The 20,308-nt window shown below is 34.7% G+C and overlaps 1 protein-coding gene across 3 annotated transcripts; it reads right to left on the reverse strand.

The window, feature by feature from the left end:
• Positions 1-915: 915 nt before the first annotated feature.
• On the reverse strand, positions 916-17,005 carry LOC18045828 (myosin-6). Of its 3 annotated transcripts, XM_024188009.1 has the most exons (40): positions 16,666-17,005; positions 15,192-15,320; positions 14,800-14,943; positions 14,473-14,618; positions 14,231-14,387; positions 14,075-14,133; positions 13,813-13,972; positions 12,686-12,835; positions 12,444-12,580; positions 12,187-12,333; positions 11,945-12,046; positions 10,997-11,054; positions 10,792-10,893; positions 9,858-9,895; positions 9,602-9,728; positions 9,310-9,480; positions 9,093-9,224; positions 8,901-9,010; positions 8,765-8,825; positions 7,624-7,801; positions 7,307-7,512; positions 6,961-7,080; positions 6,621-6,719; positions 5,960-6,172; positions 5,704-5,843; positions 5,416-5,530; positions 5,292-5,336; positions 5,107-5,190; positions 4,830-5,000; positions 4,355-4,510; positions 4,070-4,261; positions 3,808-3,936; positions 3,629-3,699; positions 3,447-3,546; positions 3,157-3,213; positions 2,596-2,652; positions 1,878-1,958; positions 1,697-1,779; positions 1,348-1,503; positions 916-1,193 (listed from the first exon to the last, which is right to left on the reverse strand). In XM_024188009.1, the coding sequence occupies exons 1-39, from the start codon at positions 16,666-16,668 to the stop codon at positions 1,386-1,388; spliced, it is 4,548 nt and encodes a 1,515-aa protein (XP_024043777.1). In that variant the 5' UTR covers positions 16,669-17,005; the 3' UTR covers positions 916-1,193; positions 1,348-1,385. The 3 variants fall into 3 exon arrangements, with proteins under 3 accessions (XP_024043777.1, XP_006443694.1, XP_024043778.1); XM_006443631.2 differs by having other exon boundaries at positions 916-1,503; XM_024188010.1 differs by lacking the exons at positions 14,231-14,387; positions 14,473-14,618; positions 14,800-14,943; positions 15,192-15,320; positions 16,666-17,005 and having other exon boundaries at positions 916-1,503; positions 13,813-13,872; positions 13,965-13,972; positions 14,075-14,110.
• Between the last annotated feature and the right edge of the window lie 3,303 nt (positions 17,006-20,308).

Genomic DNA, 20,308 nt, shown 5'->3' on the forward strand with positions numbered 1-20,308 from the left:
TAGTGGTTAATATTTTCACTAAAATTCACTTAAGTGATTAGTAGTTAATAAATTAAAAAATAAAAATAATAAAATAGATTGTATAAAATTTTAAAAGTTGAGGAGAGATCCTAATCAAAAAGTTAGAAGAGGGATTAAACGGCAAACTTTTCTTTTCTTTTCTTTTTTTTTCACTTTTGTGGTAAGTAGTAATAGTACAAAAGGGGAAGCGATGATGTATTTATAAATTTACTCCCTAACTATTGGCTTAATGTCATAAGCACATGATTTTACAATTGCTCTCCAAGGGAATCAATTTCTTACAAGTCCACAAAGAGTATGGTAAAACAATTTTGCATCTTTTGAACACATATTTTCTTATCATTAACTTACATTTTTATCTTCTAATTTTTAGCTTTCTTCCGAGATAAACTACTTTAGTCGAACTAATTATTGTTAAACCATCTCCAAAAGAATTTTCAAATAAGATTTTATCACTTATTTGAAAAGTCGCATTAGCATTTAAAACTCAAAAAAACACTCTAATTAAGATTTTTCAAATAAAAAAATAATTCTCTCTCATCAAATTTGTAAAATTACTTTCTTTCTTTTTAATTTATATTTTATTACTTTTTATTAGAGAAAGCAAGAGAAATACTTTAATTATCATTTTTTTATAATATTTATTTGACTAAAATAATATTAATTTATTTATATTTGAAGAATTTTTTAGAGAATAACATTTTTTTTTACCCTCCTTTTTACTACATAGTTGATATTTAAAGAGAAAAATTAATAAAGCCTTTATGGAGATGCTCTTGTGCACAAAGTTTTTTGAACACTCAGCAAAACTTGAACATTATAATGATGCAGTGCGGCAGCCACAAGCCATCTAATAATCAAAACTGATTTCATTCCCAAAGATGGCCATAATAATAATAATCAATCAACATAAAATTGTTATAACTCAATATATATGTATCTGTTCACATAACTTGTTTTTTATACAATAAAAATTGGGTGGCAACGCCTCGATCACTAAACTACAATGACTACTATGAACTTTTTTTTTCTTAACACTAAAAATTGCTGCCGATTGTGGCCAGAACAAAACAATGGAAAACCCCCCCAAAAAAAAAATTAAACAAAAAAAGGAACGCTCACTCAACCAAACAAGTAAATACCTGCCCCTCAATATGATGGATTTTACAAAGCTGTACGTCAAAAAAATTAAACAAATAGAAATTTTACAACGGGGCATGGATGTAGTAAAAGCAATGGAATGAAACAAAAATTATATAATAGAAAAAAGACTGGATTTACAACTTCCTTTGATGTTGATCAAAGAGTTTTGACTTCACTGCCTACCTCCAAAAAAAATACTAAGTAGAGCATGTTCGAGCTTCCTATGCCTCATATAAAAATTCAAAGGCTGGATTCTCAAGAAGTTCCTCCGCGGCTTTGACATCCAGGAAATCCTTCTCTTGCAGTGAATTAGAAAGGTCATCAACAGAGAAGGGAATGCTGTAATAAGAAGAAATATGGGTTAGTTGATATAGTCAATGTCTATGGTTGGACATGCTTAATCCTATAGATAGTCTCATAGCAGATGAAAATAAAAAAATAAAAAAATTCTAATTTGCCTTTGATTATGAAAGCAGACTCGCAACAGATTTACAACTTTGACATTGGTTTTCTCTCATTCTTGAAATCTCACCTGGAATTGTCATCCAACAAAAAGGAATTGCTGGTGGCATCATTAGAGTCCTCGGTCATAAGTATCCTCATGCTCGAAATGACCTGTAGAGAAAAAAAAAGTACAACTTGTTGAGATTTACTTGATGACACGAACTTAAAAGGGCAGCTCAAAAGGATGATTTTGCATAGCACAAACTTACATTTGGCGACACACTTCGAGTATTGTAGTTGTCATCCCAGTATAGTGTGCATATTCTATACAGCTGCTGGACACTCAAGATCTGAAAAAAAAAAACAATTGATGTGAATCAGAGAGAGAGTTATCTTTTGCGTGTGCACATCTACTATAAGTATGGGGACCCTCATAACCTAGGTGGGGGACATTAGGCTAATCCCTCAACTTTGTATTTGAGTATCAGGAATAACCACATGCAGAGTTCCTTTTCTCTGAGGGAGAAGGTGGTCAACCTGAATTGCCTTTTTTCAGACAGGAATTAAGAGCAGCTACGAAAACGAAAAGCCTTGTCCCATTTAGTGCCTATTACACAAACTGAGGTTCTCATTCATTGCATTTTACCAGCTCTATCAGGGCCCTTTCTTTTGCAATAGTTAATCAGGTCTCTCATGGCCCAATTATTATTACAGCATTCTCGACCATAGAATTCGGCCTTCAGGGTCAACTTGGCAGATCAAGAAGGTAAAATAAACTCAATCTATCTTTCCGGCTTAGCTGAACTTGACAGAACGTGGGCTAATTAAAAAACTCATTTGATTTCGAGAAGGACCAAGACATGAGAAGAATAAGCAATTAAAAAGGTACGGTTTTATTTTTTTCGTTTTTGAGTCATTTCATGAGCTAAATCACAGAAGAAACAAACCAAGGACGCAAACAGTCACAAACAGAAAAAATTGACTTACGGGGCAGAGATCATTGGTTATTTCATCGTAAGAAATTCTATACTTCTGATGTATAACCTGCAGATCAAGGTCAATAAACATCATGAAGTTAAGATACATCACTTTTTCTCATCCTTAAAAAGGAAAAAGGAAAATATTATCCGCACATAACAAAATTAATACATATTATTCTGAATCAAATAACACTGCCTTTAACTTTTCATGATGCACTTTTAGCTTGTACAAAATGGCTCTTCAACATTTTTTAGAGTTAGTCTTTGGGAACATATTGATATTTCTTATAGCATCCGTCATTGAGTGGGTAAAAAAGGTTGAAAAAGAAACTAGTTTGGTCTGAAGATAGTGTTTGGCATCATCGAGGATTGACCAAAAGTTGCAATTAACAGGGATAATTTAATAGGAAGTATCAAAAAGGATGGTAGTGAGAACTACAGTAGTAAAAGACATGTCAGATAATGTAGCCAGCCTAATCCTTTCCATTAAACATCATGATCCCATATCATCACTAAATCAAATTGGCTTCAATGTTCAATGGCACTGATATCAGGTAAAATGGCATACCAGGAATCCAACAGCCTGTCTAATGTGCTTAAGTTCATCCCAAGAGGAGCCCGCATACTGAAATAAGGAAATGAAGACATGAGAATTGAGAATCCAGGAAGTCCATTTACATGATCAATCATTTTCAGTGGATTACATCGATCGGCAAATCATGACAAAAAGACGTATATGTTAATTAATTGCTTAACCCAAAACATGAAGCTAGGATAAAACAAAAGCCCAAACAATAGTGTATAGCAATAGCAAAGTGCAGCAAGACAGAAATTTTTAAATTGTTAAGAGAAAATTACTTCTTCCTTTGCTTGACAACACCAGAGCTCCAACTCAGCTAACCCAGCTTTAACATATTCTCCATTGCTAAAAGTACAACACTCACGACGTAGAAGAAGACTGGAAAAATAATATCAAACTTATAGTAAGATTAAATACTCAGGCACAAATGATGAAAAGCTAGATTTAAGAGACTGATTACCTATTAAATAACTGTACATTTATGTATGAGAAAGTTTGAGTAAAGATCTTCTGGACCAGAACAGGAGGCACCTGAAACCCAATAGCTGTAAGAATTAGTGCCCAAATAAACAATTCAAAAGTTCAGACCTCTAAAACTATTCATCACAAGGCTAAGGAGAAAACAATGAAGTCCCATACAAAGTTTTGCTTCAATGTACTAAGAAGTGTATTGAGACTATCAATTATGCTCTGCCAGTGACTCGAGGCCGAATCTTTGCCAAAGGACCGCCCAGATCTTAATACACTTCCCTTGGATGTCCTTGGTGCCTAAAATTCAGAATTGTGTGAGACAAGGTTTCAAGATACATAAAACCAAAACTAAACAATGTTTAGGTGTATAAAGCAGACAGAATTAGGAAATTGAGGGATGAATAGATTCGTAATCTGCAAAGTAACATACCTGAATACATAAAGAAAGCAAAGATGATAACTCTTTTTTCAGGTTGTCTCGAATGATTCCATAAATTTTTTCCACGTACGCTGCTAACTGTTGTTTGAAAAGCAATGCAGGATACTTGGCCTCCACTTGGCGTACTACTGCAAGTGCAGCAGCAGCTGCAAGATTTGCAGAAGAAGGGGATGACCGGAAACCCTAAAATTAACACAGAAACAAAGAACTTAATTACCACATTTTTCAATTAAAAAATAAGAAAAACAATTACAATGAATTGAAAAATCAAAATACCATGGCCATCCTTCCAAATAAGGAGGTTGCAGTAGGCGGTTTCTTATGTGGAGTTGCACCACTGGCTCCTGCTGCCTTCAAACTTCGTTGAAGCAAGAACAATAATGTAGATGTGTTGGATAGCCAATAAGCCATATGATCATTGTCATCTTCATTCTGCAATAAGCAGAGTGTTATCATACTTTAGGGGCTCAAAATATGGATACTAGAAGAACATCAAAAGTAGTCCATACAATTAAAAAAAAATGATAATAATGTCCTTAAAAGAGATAAAAACCACCGAAGTACATCGGATTAATCCAAACATTCAAAAAGATCAAAGTAAATTCAGAACACTTAGATCAAAGGAAACTCGTTGTTTTCCACAAGACAATTAAGATAAAAACATGCCATAACTGTGAAACCGAATCTCCCATCGCTTTTGTGATCCTTGCGGCACACAAATCATGAGCACAATTAATATTATCCCAAGTACCTCAATTGCTGAGCCTATCATCTGAATGAGACGATCAAACACACTAGTCCTTTCAGCTTCAAAAGATTTCCAATGGAGAAGACATTTATATATTGTAAATGCTGCAACAGGCTTTCCATTACAATATCCAAGGTTTTTTGCAACACAATTGATGAGAGCATCAACATTCTCCTGTTACAAGAATAACATAAAATGTTCAGCATTACCCAACCTACAGAGAATATATCGGGGAGAACTTGACAGAGGAAGCAGATTCTGGTAATAGGTAAGAACATACATGTTGATGCTCAATATGGGATCTCCTTAACTTGCTATCAGACTCTGTGCCCAACTTTTTCACAGGTGTAGCACTCTGTGGTTCCTGCAGAAACAGCCTATATCAATGACAATAATAATAGAAGGTAATAGTCTATAATTACACGACCAAAAAATATAGTGATGGATGATCCGCAGAAAAGTTACATTTGAAATGTTCTCTTCAATGACATGGTGACCATTTTCCAAACTCTGCAAATTGGAAGATGAAGAGAAAAATTAACAAGAAACGACCAGGAGAAAAATCTCTACAACTTTAAGAAACACTTACCTGAGTTGCTGGTGCTGATATATGCTCTGACATCTTCTTAATAGGAGTGCTTAATAGGGATTGCTGCCGAAGAATTTGGTTCTCAGTTTCCATATCAGAAACCTTTTCTTCAAGCCTACAAAATGAAAGCAACAAATGTCACTTCAGAAGTATAAGAAAATAAAAAAAGAATTAAGTGGCCACTGATTAACCAATGTGTGCAGAAAGACTAGTCCGTATATTATAATTAACAACACAAGTGGAACTTAGTATCATTCATCAATCTTAAGAATGAGCTAGGAATACAACCTGTGCATAGCAGTCTTCAACTGAACTATTTTCGATTCTGCCTCCAAAGCTTGCTTCAACCTTTCTTCACTGATTTTGCTAGTCTCTTCAAATTTCTTTTCCGTTTCATCAATTTTCTTTTCCAATGAACTTACTAATGTCTGCATTTAAATAGCAATGAAGCAATTCAAAGGCCATAAGAGATTCACAAACATGTTTCTCAATGCTTATGAAAAAATCCTGAGAAGAAAGTAAATCATTGATTGAGCCCATTTACCTTGAGTTTTTCATTTTCACTTGTAAGCTCCTCTACCACTGCATGGTCAATAACTGGAACCTCCTGCACAACAGGAACTTTCTCTGCTTCCTTTTTGGCAACCTCAATTTCTTTCATGAGTTTTTCTTTGGATTCCTTGAACTGAAGCTGCATCTCTTGCAAAGCAGATTGTAGTTTTGCATTCTCTTGCGTTTTAGCTTCCTCCATGTCAACCTACACAAGTTCATAGATGCATAAAGTATGGAGAGAGGATAATGGAATCAAAACAGACCAGTATATAAAGGGTTTCATTCTGAAGCAGACATTTCAAGAATAGCAAAATAGAATCCAGGCACCATCAGAAGCTTCTTTCTATGTAAATGAGTAAGTGAGAGAAGACAAACAAAACTGAAGATCCAATTATGATTCTTTTAAAATTTTATTCTGCATGGTTCAAAGCATTGGTTATCATATTTCCCCACCCTTTGGCCAGACAAGGATTTGTACTAATAAAAACAAAGCTAGGAAAGCAATCAAACCTAATAAAATAAAAAAAAATACTTGCAGTGAGTATAGTAACAGAAACCTATGGTCATTAAAAGTTGATAGGGTAACAAGATGTTGCCAACAAACATCATAACATCAGCAAGACATATATCAATTCATTTTTAGTTATATTTACCCTCATGCGTTTCTCTAGCTGTAATCGCCATGTCAGTTCTTCAACTTGCTTTTCCAGTTTATTTTTAGCAGCTTGGAGAGCCCCTGTTTCCCTCGCAGCCTGTAAATTATGAGAATAGGCAGAAAACCTCTAATTATGAAAAGTGAGATAGAATGGCATTTACAGCTTTTAAAAAGGCAGCATTTCAGATATAAGATTAGCAATAAAAAACGCAGATCTGACTTTGCAAGTGGGTATGATGACAGCTTGCTTCTTTTAGTAATGACCATGGTAAAATTTTCCAAAAAATTTCAAAAGATCTAATCCAAGAATTAAAAGACAACTATTAAAGAAAATTCACCATCTTAAGCTTCCGCAGTTCTCTGCGAGCAACTTTTCCTCTCCATGCACACTGTGTGGTAATTGCTGCTTTCTTCAATTTCATATAATGCAAACGGGCCAAGTATTTGCGGCAATGGCTCTGCGTTATACAATTGAAGTTATTCCAAGTTCCAACCATTTGGGGCAATAAAGGAGGCATGACATCATTCAAACAAACCATTGATAACTGTTCCAAGTTGCAAGCTAAACATTGGAGTTTCAAGAAATTCTATCCACATTGCAAGATTATTATAAAAAGAAAATCGGTACAACTGTTTGAAACATTTTAAAATCACCCATGCATTTAGGTTGAAAAAAAGGGTTACCTGAATAAGAATTGATGCCCGTGTCTGCCTTCTGAAGCGAAGCTCATTCCGAGCAGCCATTCCACGCATACCTGTTTGAATGCAAACAGCAGAGAAGCACATGTCCTTGTAAGCTTTCTTAGCAAGATACATACGCAAATCTCTCTGGATCCTCAGACAGGAAGCTTCTCTGCGCATGCTCTCGTAGACTGTCCGAGCCAGTTGTCCTGCAATGAGCACATAAGGAAACAGAGAGAAAAACTTATGAACAATTCCTGACTCTGGGTAGAGCTGACTACTATGAGCCGAGATGGAGAAACTAAAACACAATTAAGCACCTCTGCATGCAGCTTGAATATGAATGGCAGATCGTCGGAGCATGATATAATTTTTACGAGACAAATATGAACGGACTTTCCTCTGGATAATGCTAGCTGATCTTCCTAAGACCTCAGTCCTACGTGCATCCAGATCTGCCATCTGACCGGCCCTAAGAAAAACCTTTGTTTTACCAATCTACAAACGTAAACTGGATTTAGTAAGATACTCTGGAAGACCCACTTAGAAAACAGACAAGGGACATGTAGAGAAGTTATATGAGATTTAGAAGATACAAATTATAGCACCAAAATAGCAGATGTGTTTTTTAATAAGTGCATTACTTTTGAAAAGCAAACAACAATAAAGCATACAACAAACCGAAAAAGAATGGATGAACCAACCAGCAACCAAGAATTACTTCCAAAAATGTTGTGCCATGAAGACGTAGATTGTGGAAAAACCAGTTTATGCAGAGAACCCATGAAATTATTAGTAATGGTTTCTTCAGGAGTGAACTGACTGACAAGTAAATTTTATGCACGATTTTATGGCCCACAAGCCTTAACAGCTTACAAACTCATAACATGTTGTTAGTCTGGATGAGAATAAAGACAGCTGAAGAGGGGGAAGGGAAATTACATGGATGATATGTAACCTAACCGCAGATGAAGAACCACCAGTGTAATGGCACCTTTTCAAAATGCCAAAAATGTGGAAGCACATAAATATGTTGAAAAACAGCAGCAAAATGCTATTTTATTTTTCATACTTCATTAATGAACTGAATTGACTGCGGTCGTCCCTGAAGCTGGAGTTCAGAGGATTTAAAAGCATTAGAGAAATCATAAAACCACCCAGTTTAGGTGGTTGAAATTTTATAGAAGGTTGGCACATAGATGCCATAGTACTATTGGCGTTATAAAGGTTCTTGGAAGTTGATCAACAACCTAGCCCTTTAAATCAAGCAGCCAGCAAAAGCATTTTATGCAGGATTCTTGCAGTACAAAGACACTATACAAGCAGAAGGCTTAGAATAAAACATGCCTTTGATTATATGTTAGGACCACGATGTTTTTAAGTGAAACTGAGCAGTAGAAGCAACAGCCTTAATGGAATTGCATTCAGGGAAGATGATTTGATCCCTCATCCAATAATTACCTGATAGCCTTCAAGTCCCACCTTCTCTAGAAGCCTCTTGCAAGCAGTGACTTCATCAGAACTAACAATAATACCATAAACAGTCAGAAAATTGTTTAGCAAAAAAAATCTACTAGCTAAAAAACAAAATTAGTACCTCCCATCCAAAACTTCCGATGCAAGGATGCCAAATCGGTCTACAAATTCATCAAATGGTTTTCTAGTAGGATAGCCAGCACAACTTATCCTGATTGCCTCCATGACTCCCTGAGATAATACACATAACATGTTAAAATTGTATAAATACACGCAGATTTTTTTACTACATTGACATATTAAACAGTCTCACCCCACAACGTAGTTGCTGCAGAACATTTTTGTTTTCGAAGATTGCAGGCTTAAGAAGATTATTGGGCTTTACACACCGAATGTAATGTGGCTCAGAGGAACTGAGGGTTTCAAGCAATTGTTGCAATTGTTGCTGCAGTAATTACAAAAGGTGAGTCATACTCTGCAGGATTATGTAAAAGGTGATCAAATTCTTTAAGAAAAGAGAACTTATCAACCTTGAATCGAGAACCTATTGAAGAGAATTTTGATGTCTTGGAGGATTCTTCAGCCAAAGGTAGAAACAAAGATGACACGAAGGAGCATTTGGAAGCACTCAAAAGTGCCTGATGTTCAGCAACGACATAGTCTTTGTTTTTGTCCAGGAACAATTCAGTTTGATAAGTAACCTGAGAAAAGAAAGCCCAAAATCATGTGAATATATAAACATGAAATCATCAAAACTCACTTCTTAGGTAATGTTCTATATTGTCTAAGTATTAAAAGCTATCCAGATTAAAGCTTACTTACATCACCAGCGTAATGGCAAATAGTGAAGTCACTACGAGCTAATTTTGGCTTGCTGAAGCGTTTATGATTTTTAAATGTCTGATACAGCTTTTGAGCAAATGTTTCATGCGTTGATCTTGGGAACATACTACAAAATACAAGCCTCAGCTATCTCATCACCAGAACACTCAAATTCAAATACTAAAAATAGTTCGTTAGCAAGAAAATTTTTTGGAAACAGTGACATCCATGTCAGTAATGAGACAGCTGAACTTACCAAGCTTCATCCAGAAGCGCAATTATGCCACCAGGTTTCTGCAAAATGAAAAAAATAAGTACACTAAGAAACCACTTGCTAATATTCATCAGGTCACCTATAGCAAGAAGAAAGAACAGATATGAAAAAAAAAAAGACAAGCGAGCCAAAAATATCTTAATATCACCACCTTGCCTCATAGACACACATTACTAACTTGAGGCCATGTTTTGTGTCAAATCTTAAAAAAATGCTTTTCAGAAAAAGGCTGATGTATCAGAAAATCTGTATATTAATTTAATTTCAAGTAAAAGATGCCATCATGTCCACTGTTTCATTAATTGAACATGTGAAGCATGAGGAATAGAAAAAAAATAAAGATGACGTTATGGAAATACCAATACCACAAGTATAGCAAGGCAGCGCATAAAAAAAGGACATAAAAAAAGGACATCCCCAGAGTCCAAAATACTCCACTTAGGCTTCGTTTGGGAGTGCTGCCAGGCAGCTTGGCTGCCACAGTGCAACGCTCCCAAACGGTCCCTATGAGGCTCCTCTTAGAGGCTAGATATTTCTATACGTCATTTAACATCTAGAATCGTATTTCAGCATTACTGATTATAAGTAGATTGTACCTATTACAGTAACTGTTTATAATAGCCCCTTTTCATCCAGACATGTGACCAACAAGACACTATACATGACATGAATGGTAGAGTGAAAAGCATCAATTAAGACAATAGTAACATCCTTAGATCAAGTACTCACCAAAAGGGTAAGCACTATTTAGCACCTTCACACACACACACCACACATATATATAAAAGCATACTAAAGAAAGAGATATTCATCATGTATAAACTAAACAAAATAATTTGTGCTAAGATTGTTGGAATTAACGGAAAAAATCGGAGGAATACCAGGCAAAACACTATGCAGAATAGTGCCAACAAACCTTCTCAATGAGATCCAGAATATCTTGATTATCAACAAACTCAATGTAGCTCCAGTTAATTTCTTCCTTACTATATTCTTCTTGCTCCATCTTGAAGACGTGCTGCACAGCAAGTTAATTATGCGTGCAAAAGTTATGCATTTTAGATACACTGAAAATATACCTAGAATGCTGGAGCAAATTAGGACGGCTTTCACAAACCAACCTGATTGAAATGTTGCTGAAGTTTTTCATTTGTCAAATTGATGCAGAACTGCTCAAAACTGCACAAGGCAGAAGATACTAAGCATCCCATGGAAGAATCCAAGAAACAAGCATTCGCAAAAAGCTATCTCAGTGCAACTAATTTCAATCAAACAATGCAATTTCATCTGTTTTAGATACCCACAAAGAAGTAGCAGCACCATGGTTAAAAATGTTGAGCTCTTCACTCAAAACTAGACCACAACCCAAATGGTTGAAAGAATAACTGGCAAATGACCTATTCTCTTTCTGCCCAACTGAGCCATTTACACTCGTAGAAATGCTCAACAGAGCTTGAGAATTGGAATAATAGTGAAAGCAGTAATAGCAAACTAGAAGCAACAATAGTTTAACTACTCTAGAAATTCATGAATATTACTCTTTTAAGTTTCAGGAAGCAAAATTTTAAGTAATAACATTTAAACCAAAAAAAGAGAGAAACACAATTGAGTCCTGGATAAATCAGAAGAGCAGAAGAAATCAGTCAGAGGAAGTACAAGCTTAAACCTAAGATGAGACAATCAATATTTTCAATCATCACTTCTACATCTTAATAATAAAATTAAGTGATCAAAATAGGAATCATATTGAAATAAGGGGTTACAACACCATCTAAACCAAACAAAAAGAGAAACAGAATTATTTAGACAGACAAGGTGCAAGCTTATTGAGTCAATGTGTACGGAATGCACCTTCAATGAAGACTTGGCAGATAACCAATTAAGCACATGCCTTTTTGAGATGACTGCTTTATTTTTACAAATAAAAGGAAAAATTACACCAAAAATGCAAGGATGAAAGAGATTCTCTACACCTTGAGGGCTGAGGCACATAGACATTCCTTATGTACAGTGCCTTTGAAAATCAAGTTCATCCAATAATGTAAACAAAAGGCATACCGGCTAAGCACCTGTTTGTCTTGAAACTCTCAAATCCATAAATATCCAACACTCCAATTAAGGACTTTGAGTTAGGATCTTGACCAATTGAATTGTTAATCTTCTCCACAAGCCTGAAGAGGATAAAAATGCAAAAATAAACAACAAACTCCACTCTTCTCAGAAGATAGTAGAAAACAAAACAAAGAATTTACTATAGCATAAGTACAGTCCAAACTGGACATTATCTTCCAAACAACGGAAGTTATCATACCAGTCAAACAATCTTGAGTACACAATTTTAGCCAAAGCATCCCTACTAACAGCTGCAGCTTCAGGATCCAGCCATTTTGTAATAGTTTCATCACGAGTTACTATTTCACGTTTGCAGAGAGAGTCTTCTAGTGCCTTCGCATCACACCTACAAAAACACATGAATTGAACATTTACTCCTCTTTTAATGAGAGAAAACGAAATCTGCACAATTAAGAATTGCTGTGAGCAAGTACGATAATATAATTCAGTACTTACATTAATAGTTCAGCAACAGTCTTTAGATGGAACTGAGATTTTTTGTCTTTTGGGACTGATGAGTCTACCTCCTTCCCTTTTGCAAATTCTACATTTCCAAGATGGAGAATCGCAGCAACAACTCGAAATATTGCATCCTAATAAAGCATAATTGTGTAAACAGAAATAAGTTTCGAGGAACTTTATACTGAAAAATCGCATTCTACTGTTCAGAACTTCCAAAAAAAGGAAAAAAGAAAAACCTGCTCATCAGAACTTATCCCAACAACATCCATGGCCTGTCTTGTTGCAATGTATTCCTTAGAATCATTAACCCCATCCAACTCATAGCAATTTGATTGATTTAAATAATGAAATGTTCTTGGGTTTCCCAGCTTGAACCTCTGAATATCCTGACAAGTCATAGAGAAGAAAAGAATTAGAAACATCTGGAAGAAAGAAAATGAGCATTTGATATGTTACATTGAAAGCTGAGAAGGGCAATTTTGTGCTGGATTGTGAATATCTATGTTCCGTTCCAGATACATTATAGGAAAAATGAAGAGGGCATAAAACATTTTCAGGAGGTTTACCGTCAAAGTTAACTTTTAGACACTTCTTCAGAAACAACTCATTTCTCAAAATACCTTGTTTAACTTTGAAAAAGAAATAAAATAAAATTGTATATACATATCAACAGAATCATAGATATTATACATATCAGCAGAATCATAGAAATCACCAACTTTGCCATTTCTTATAGCCAAGATTGGAGATGGGTAAGCATGCATCTCCGAAACTGAATTTGACACAAATACTGATCCCTTAGCATCAACTAAGAAAACTTTATGACTAAAAACAACATAGTACATATAAAGATAATTTACAGCAGCAACAAAAGTGCCAAGTGCATTGCTAACATCATGCCCACTCATTTCTAGTGTTCGCAGACTTTGAGCAGAAACTGTGGATAACACATGTATGGTGGTGTACCAGGAAAACAACATAAATTCAATTAAGTGAATTTTTTGAGGCTCCACAGAATTCAAGTAACTAGTTTCAATTTGGCAGAATGCAATATGAAGGTGTATCACTGTATTAGACTTCTCGTAGCCATTGCCCAATATGGACGGATACAGCAGTATAATAATCTAAGGCTAAAAAATATGCAATAAAGCAAGAAGGAAACCTCCTCATTAAAGGAATTTAACCACAGAAATCCTTTTTTACCAGTCCACTGTGGTCATAAGATGCTTCAGAAAAGTTTCAATTAAAACAAAGGCAAACATAAAATGTCAAAAATTATAGTCAAGAAGTATCATGCAAATTCCCAAATATTTCTATGAACCAACCAAGCAACTGCTATGTGATGCATTTACAGGAAGACTACCTCTGGTGGTGCAGCACAGAGCATGTAGAAACAGTGATAATTTCTCTCAGGATCAGACACCTGACAAACACGTGATCTTTCTAGCAAATAAGTTCGGATTGCAGCTCCAGAAATCCTTCCACTCCGGTCAAATTGAATCTCCACAAACTTACCAAAACGACTGCAGCATTCATGAGATATAAATAAGTCTAAATCCCGCAATACAAAAAATAAAATGAAACCCATACTCCATAAACACATTTAAAATAATTGATCTTCTAACCTTGAATTGTTGTTTCTTACAGTCTTTGCGTTTCCAAATGCTTCTAAAACAGGATTGGACTGCAAATGCAAGGGCACCACAAAAGATTTATTATTTTTGGAGGGGGAAAAAGGACATGAGGGACGTGGAAATTTGAGCATTGTAACATTTTTTTACCTCCAGCACTTTCTTCTCAACAGACCTCCCCTCAGCAGCAGCTCTCCCACCCATGTAAGCAAGATAACGCATGAGCTGTTTCGTGCTTTCTGTTTTACCCGCCCCACTTTCACCACTAACCAAAATTGACTGACTTATTCCCTCATTGATCATTTGTCTGCACCCACATTCATTATGATGTTTCTTTTCAGACAAATAAAGTAACCAAACAGATAACTTTCCACCAATATGGGATAAAGTACCTGTATGCAGCATCCGCAACAGCAAAAGGATGTGGACTCAGCTCACCAAAGGCCGCCCCTTTATATTGTGCCATCATATGGCTATCATAGAGATGTGGTAATCTTCTAAAAGGGTTTACAGCAATCAATATACTGCCAGTGTAAGTCTGGAGACACCATTGAGTGTATTAGGTTTGTCTCAGAAATGTCATAACTTCAAAAATAAAAAATAAAAAAAATACAGCAAAAGATTTATCAACATCTGTCGAATGGCAAGATCAATTTAACAACCCTCCATCAAAACAATCAAAGAAGAAAAATGGTTATTTTTTGCTAAAAAATGCTTACGTATATCTCATTCATATCATATCTCGATCTTAGATTCTGCAGGACTCCGGGTTCATGCAAATAAGCCAATTTCGTCATGTCATCAACTCCACATGGTGGGGCTTCAGCATCTTTTGGATAGACATCAGAAGCCTTAACAACAACCTGTAATTTTGTAAAAGATGTAAGAAATTTGAACCTTAGTTCATATAAATCCCCATCTCTATGCCCCATCCTCTCAAATAAGTTAAGAACAGAAGGATTTTCAGCATAAACCATACATTTCTGCAATAAACTTCTACCAATCACCACAACAAGTAATTAGTGACTCATTTATTCAGAATTTGACAAAATCTATTCAGCTCAGATTGATATACAGAAGTGGTAAGTTCATTGTCTTAAAATGCACTTACAGTCTTCCCTGAGGTGCAGAGGACCTTTATCTGATCACCATTAACCTCCACTACTTCACCATCTATCCAAGTCACTTCAGGATCTTCTAACCATACAAGAGATCCAACCATAGGGGTAAAATTAGCAGCCTGCAAAACCAAGAGTGTCAATATCTCAATGTTCATTTAACTTGTCACTATGTCACTGCTTTAAACAACTTAGGCATCACCAATTGTATTGCAAGTGCGTTTGACAATTTATAACTAGCAAAAAGCAGAAATGAAAAGATAAGCCATCCAATACCACTGTTTACAGTCAACTCATAGAATTTATCGAAGAACAAACAAAAGAGTCCATAACAACATCCACAAGTCACTTCAGTGAAATGGCTTAAAAATATCAATCCATAGCAACATTTTTGTTACTATTGTATTCAAACTCCCAGCATCATTCACACCTATTATCTATCAGATTGAATTTGCACTATATTTCACTCTTGACTCGTATAATAAAACCCTCAGAACACTTTCTATAATAGGAAAAAAAAAATTGCTGCACAAAATAAGAACAAGCGTATAGCAAGATCACAGTGATTGGAAGCTCAAGATCTAAATATCAGTAACTTTCTGACTCCGTAGTCATGTTAAACATAACCACCGCTCAAACTTTAAAAAAGAAAATGAACCAGAGGCATCCAAAGTCAATTCCAAAAGCCACAACAACATCTACCATCGCATAGCTAAGCTGTGAGCAGCATTACTTACAAGTCAGCTACCGACTTGGATTCTATCAGGACATAACAAAGTTGAAAAAAATGCATAACGGAAACGGCAAAACATATGAGAAGCTGAAGCTCTTAAAAGCACGAAAATGAAAATAACATTTTCAATTGTCAACATTTTTTAACTCATCCATTCAATTTGTCATACAGTATAAACAAAGATCAAGACATTTTTTTCACTTAAGTTTCATTTTGAAAATTGTAGGCTGGAGTTGATTGCACTGCTTTGGATGCAAAATAGTGAAACACGAAGCTTCTGACTTCACAGCAGAAGTATCAGTGCAAAACATGTGATCTATGAAATCCAAATTTCAATTTATGGAATCCAAATTCCAATTTAAAATACATTATACTAAAGGCAACAAAACCAGAACGCACTAAAAAGTAATAAATTTTCATTTAGAATAATCACATCAAGGTCAAAAACTAAAAGCTCTGGTCAATGCTCTATTTGTTTAACACTAAAACCTGATAGCCGAAGATGAAACTCTTAATGTTATATGCCGTGAGTAGATCAAAACATAGTGATTAAACTAAATCCAAACTATGAACAAATGTCACCGAATATCCACTTTGCTTCATCTTAAGTTCAGATCAGTCTACTGACATTATACAACAACAAGTTTCTAACAACTATGAGAAGTAAACATTTAAATGAACGAAAATAAACAGAAAAAAATATAGAAAATAAAAAAAATGTAATCCATTAGTACCATATTTCACGGAGACAGATCAGATCAGAGATTCGGCTTGCTTCTCGATCTACTCCACAGTCTCAACAAAGATCATTCAATTCAACGGCCAAGATTTTCGGACTTATCTTTCTTGTTCGACTAATCGATCTAATACATTAAACAATAAAAGAATTTCTAAAATAAAAAAATGAAAATGAAAAAAGAAAGAGAGGAAATAGTTCGATTAAAACTGAGAAGCTTAAACTCTTCAATGAGAAGTAATTACTGAAGAAGAGAATAAGCCCCTCTCTATTTCTATCTTCTATCTTCTATCTCTCTGCTTTAAAGAGCAGGCGATTTGTGTTTGTTGTTATTTTCGTTTCTTTGTTTTCTAAATATTTTCTTTTTCTTTTCTTTTCTTTTATTTTCTTTTATTTTCTTTTCTTTTTCGTTTTTCCCACCTTCCTAAGGTCTCGTCTCGAATTAATTCAAGACTGATGAATGTTTTGGCATAATTACGGAGTGTAATTGACGAAAGTAAACGTTAATTTAAAGCTCAGTCAAATTCCCAAAGTACCCCTCAACTCTATCTCTATTTACGAATCTTGAATTCTTGATGGCGCTAAGACATGGTCAGATGAGTCCACAGAGGTTGTCTGAAAGTCTTGCAAATTGAAAATCCGAAGGCGGTACTTTGTCGTAAAATAATTTGATGGCGTTGCTTGCAACTGTGAGTTTTCATCAACTTCTCGTGAGAAAAGCACTTTGGCCATCATTCCACGTCATGTCAAACATAAAGATTAGCGCTTTTTTTTTTTGGCCCTTTTTACTTACGGACCTGTCTATGGTACAGATTCTGTAACAAACATCTCCCGTCATCCCACCATCCGATTTTCTATTGTTCAGTTTCTCACTCCACATCCAACCACATCCAACGGCTGATGCTGCAGTCTGTACCTTACAGATTCTGTAAGCTAATCGAGTCCTTTACTTTATGTATCTGGTATGAAATATAAAATTTATATAGTTAAAGGAACCTTAATCAATTCTTATTAAAAATAAAGTTGACGATGTCAGATGATAAAAAATATTAGAAAAAAATATTAGAAGTATCAAATAATTAAATTATATTATTTTTTGTTGATTTTTTTTATCAATGTTTAAAGTGTGAGGTATAGTACCTCAGGAATATCATAGTCAAAATCCATAAAAAAAAATTATATGTAGCAAATAATTAAAGAAAATGTAAAACATATTTTACATCAAATATCTACACTCTTTATGAAAAATAACTTAAAATATTACTTTTTAAAAATAATGAAAATGCCTTTGCGAATAAAAATTTTTATATTTATTTAGGCAACTCAAATTTCAATTATTATTTTCCCCCAAAAAAATTATAATTAAATTAGTTGGTACCCAATTTTTTTTTTTCCAAGTTGAATGACCTTACAAATTGATTGAGTATGGTACATAGCCACGTAAACAAAGGCCCAATATGCGTTGGAGCCCTTCTTTCAAGCAAAGTGCTGAATCGTCAATCGCGGGTAAGTGGCACAACCGTAATTCCTCACGATTTCATCGGTATCCTTGGAAATTAATTGTTTATTTTTTTCTGATTAAAAAACTGCTTATTTAATTAACAAATAAATAAATGTATCATGAAGTGATCTAGTGTTAAGGACAGGGAATGCGTAGGGAGCTATAAAAATTTCGGCAAAATATCCTAGTACAGCAAGTTACGTAAAAGCACTGTGAAAACCAATGGGATAAAGCCACGTGTTCCGGCAGATTTTTAAACTGACCTTTTCATCATGGCTTGTCATTGATACATGCCCTCTAATTGATTGGCTACAAGGTTCCCACTTCCCATTTTACCTGGCGCGTGAAATTAAATGAGCGTGGGATTTAGAAAGAAAAGAGTTGGATTGCACTTGTGAACACGTTGAAGCGCGTCCTTGAGACCGTGTTTTGGAATCAAAGGTAACGGTTTGGATTATGGTAGTCCGTGTTCGGTGCGATCCTGGCCATTGGATCACAAATTGGTAGATTGGATTACCCTTTCCTTGTCACCGCCTTAACTGACGGAGTCAGCTAGGGATTAGAGAATAATGAGATTCTATAATAGTTGGGGTCCACACGTTAGTCGACAAAACAAAGGAAAAGGAAAAAAATAAAAAATAAATGGCAATGGCCCTCTTCCTTCCAACAACATGGGATTTAAAATATCATTATCTAATGGCTCGAAAACTATTAATTAATTATTTTCAATTAGAGAAATTATCAAACTGTTTCAAGCCGTAACCGACGTGTATCGTTTACGTGTTAATTATTTTCTGCCATGGTATTGCGCACCGTCGCCGGAGTTATATCAACAAGGCGATGTTATTCAGCTGTCAAAAAGGAAAGACATCATTTTTAAGTATGAACAAATAAATATATATTATCATTAGGAGTTTGTGATTTTAAAAAATCGTCTCATGATTTGTATAAATCTGAACTTTGAAAGATATTTAACACATATTTTCAACATATATTTTTATCCTTTCTGAACCCATATTTTTAATGATGAATTTGACATTTTTAAAACTCATTTTCATAAATTGAATGTTAGTGTTTTGCTTCGTTTTATGTTTGAAGATCTTTTAGATTATTTTCAAATTGAGATTAGGCACCAAAAAATCATTTTATTTCAACCATTTGGATAGTTGACCCATATATTAGATAAAGACAGTTTAAAAATCTGAAAATGTTTATTTGAACACTCTAATTGCAAAAATACCTTAATTTGGGTGGTTGAAACTTGAAAATGACAGTTGAAGACTTGAAGAACTTGAGTAAGAGATTGACGATCCCAAAAATTTTATCCGGACCACAAAACGTTGTCCAACATAGCCATTTGGGTCAATATTCTCGGCCCATTAATCCACCCTTTTCCCATAACTGGGCTAGATGTTTCAACGGGCTTCCCAGCCTTGCCACTCGCATATTTGCATCTGGGGCAGCGCATTTCACATTTTTGGTCGTAATAATAGATGCCGTGGGACCAAACTCGTCCCAAATTTAATTGCTTCAATGGACACTCATGCAAGCTAATTTCCAATTTAATCTTATTTTCGAGTCCTCGAAAAACAATTTGAGTTGCATAAACATTTTCATCGCATTCTCATTTAAGTTGTCGTCTGACAGGACATTTCTTCTCCCAAGCAATAAAAGATATTGTGCCTTCTTTAAAATAAAATATAGTATGATACATTGCTTGTTTTACAAGTTACTTGCTAAATTGTTCAAGGTCCCTATTAAAAGGACATTTTATAGAAATTATAAAAGTATGTTCAAGTTACATTATGGACAATAAAATTCCTAATATATATATATATATATTGTACTAGGAAAATAGTTGATGGGTAATTGACACATTTAACAAACAACTTATAACATGTCGATCACTTCTTCAACATAACAACTTACTTAAGGTTATTTAAGTTTAGATGAATGTTTTTTATTATTCAAGTAACAAAACTATAGTATTTTTTTAGTATGAGATTTTAAAGTGTGGAAAATTCTAAGAAATCTTTAAGACCGTTAGGTTTAAAAGCCTTAAAACTTAGACCACATAATCCTCACGTTTTATGCATTTTACTAGATTTTTTCACATTTTATAATTATGAAATAGAACATT

This window comes from Citrus clementina, unplaced genomic scaffold (genome assembly GCF_000493195.1).
Source record: "Citrus clementina cultivar Clemenules unplaced genomic scaffold, Citrus_clementina_v1.0 scaffold_3, whole genome shotgun sequence".
NCBI classification, from domain to species: Eukaryota; Viridiplantae; Streptophyta; class Magnoliopsida; order Sapindales; family Rutaceae; genus Citrus; species Citrus x clementina.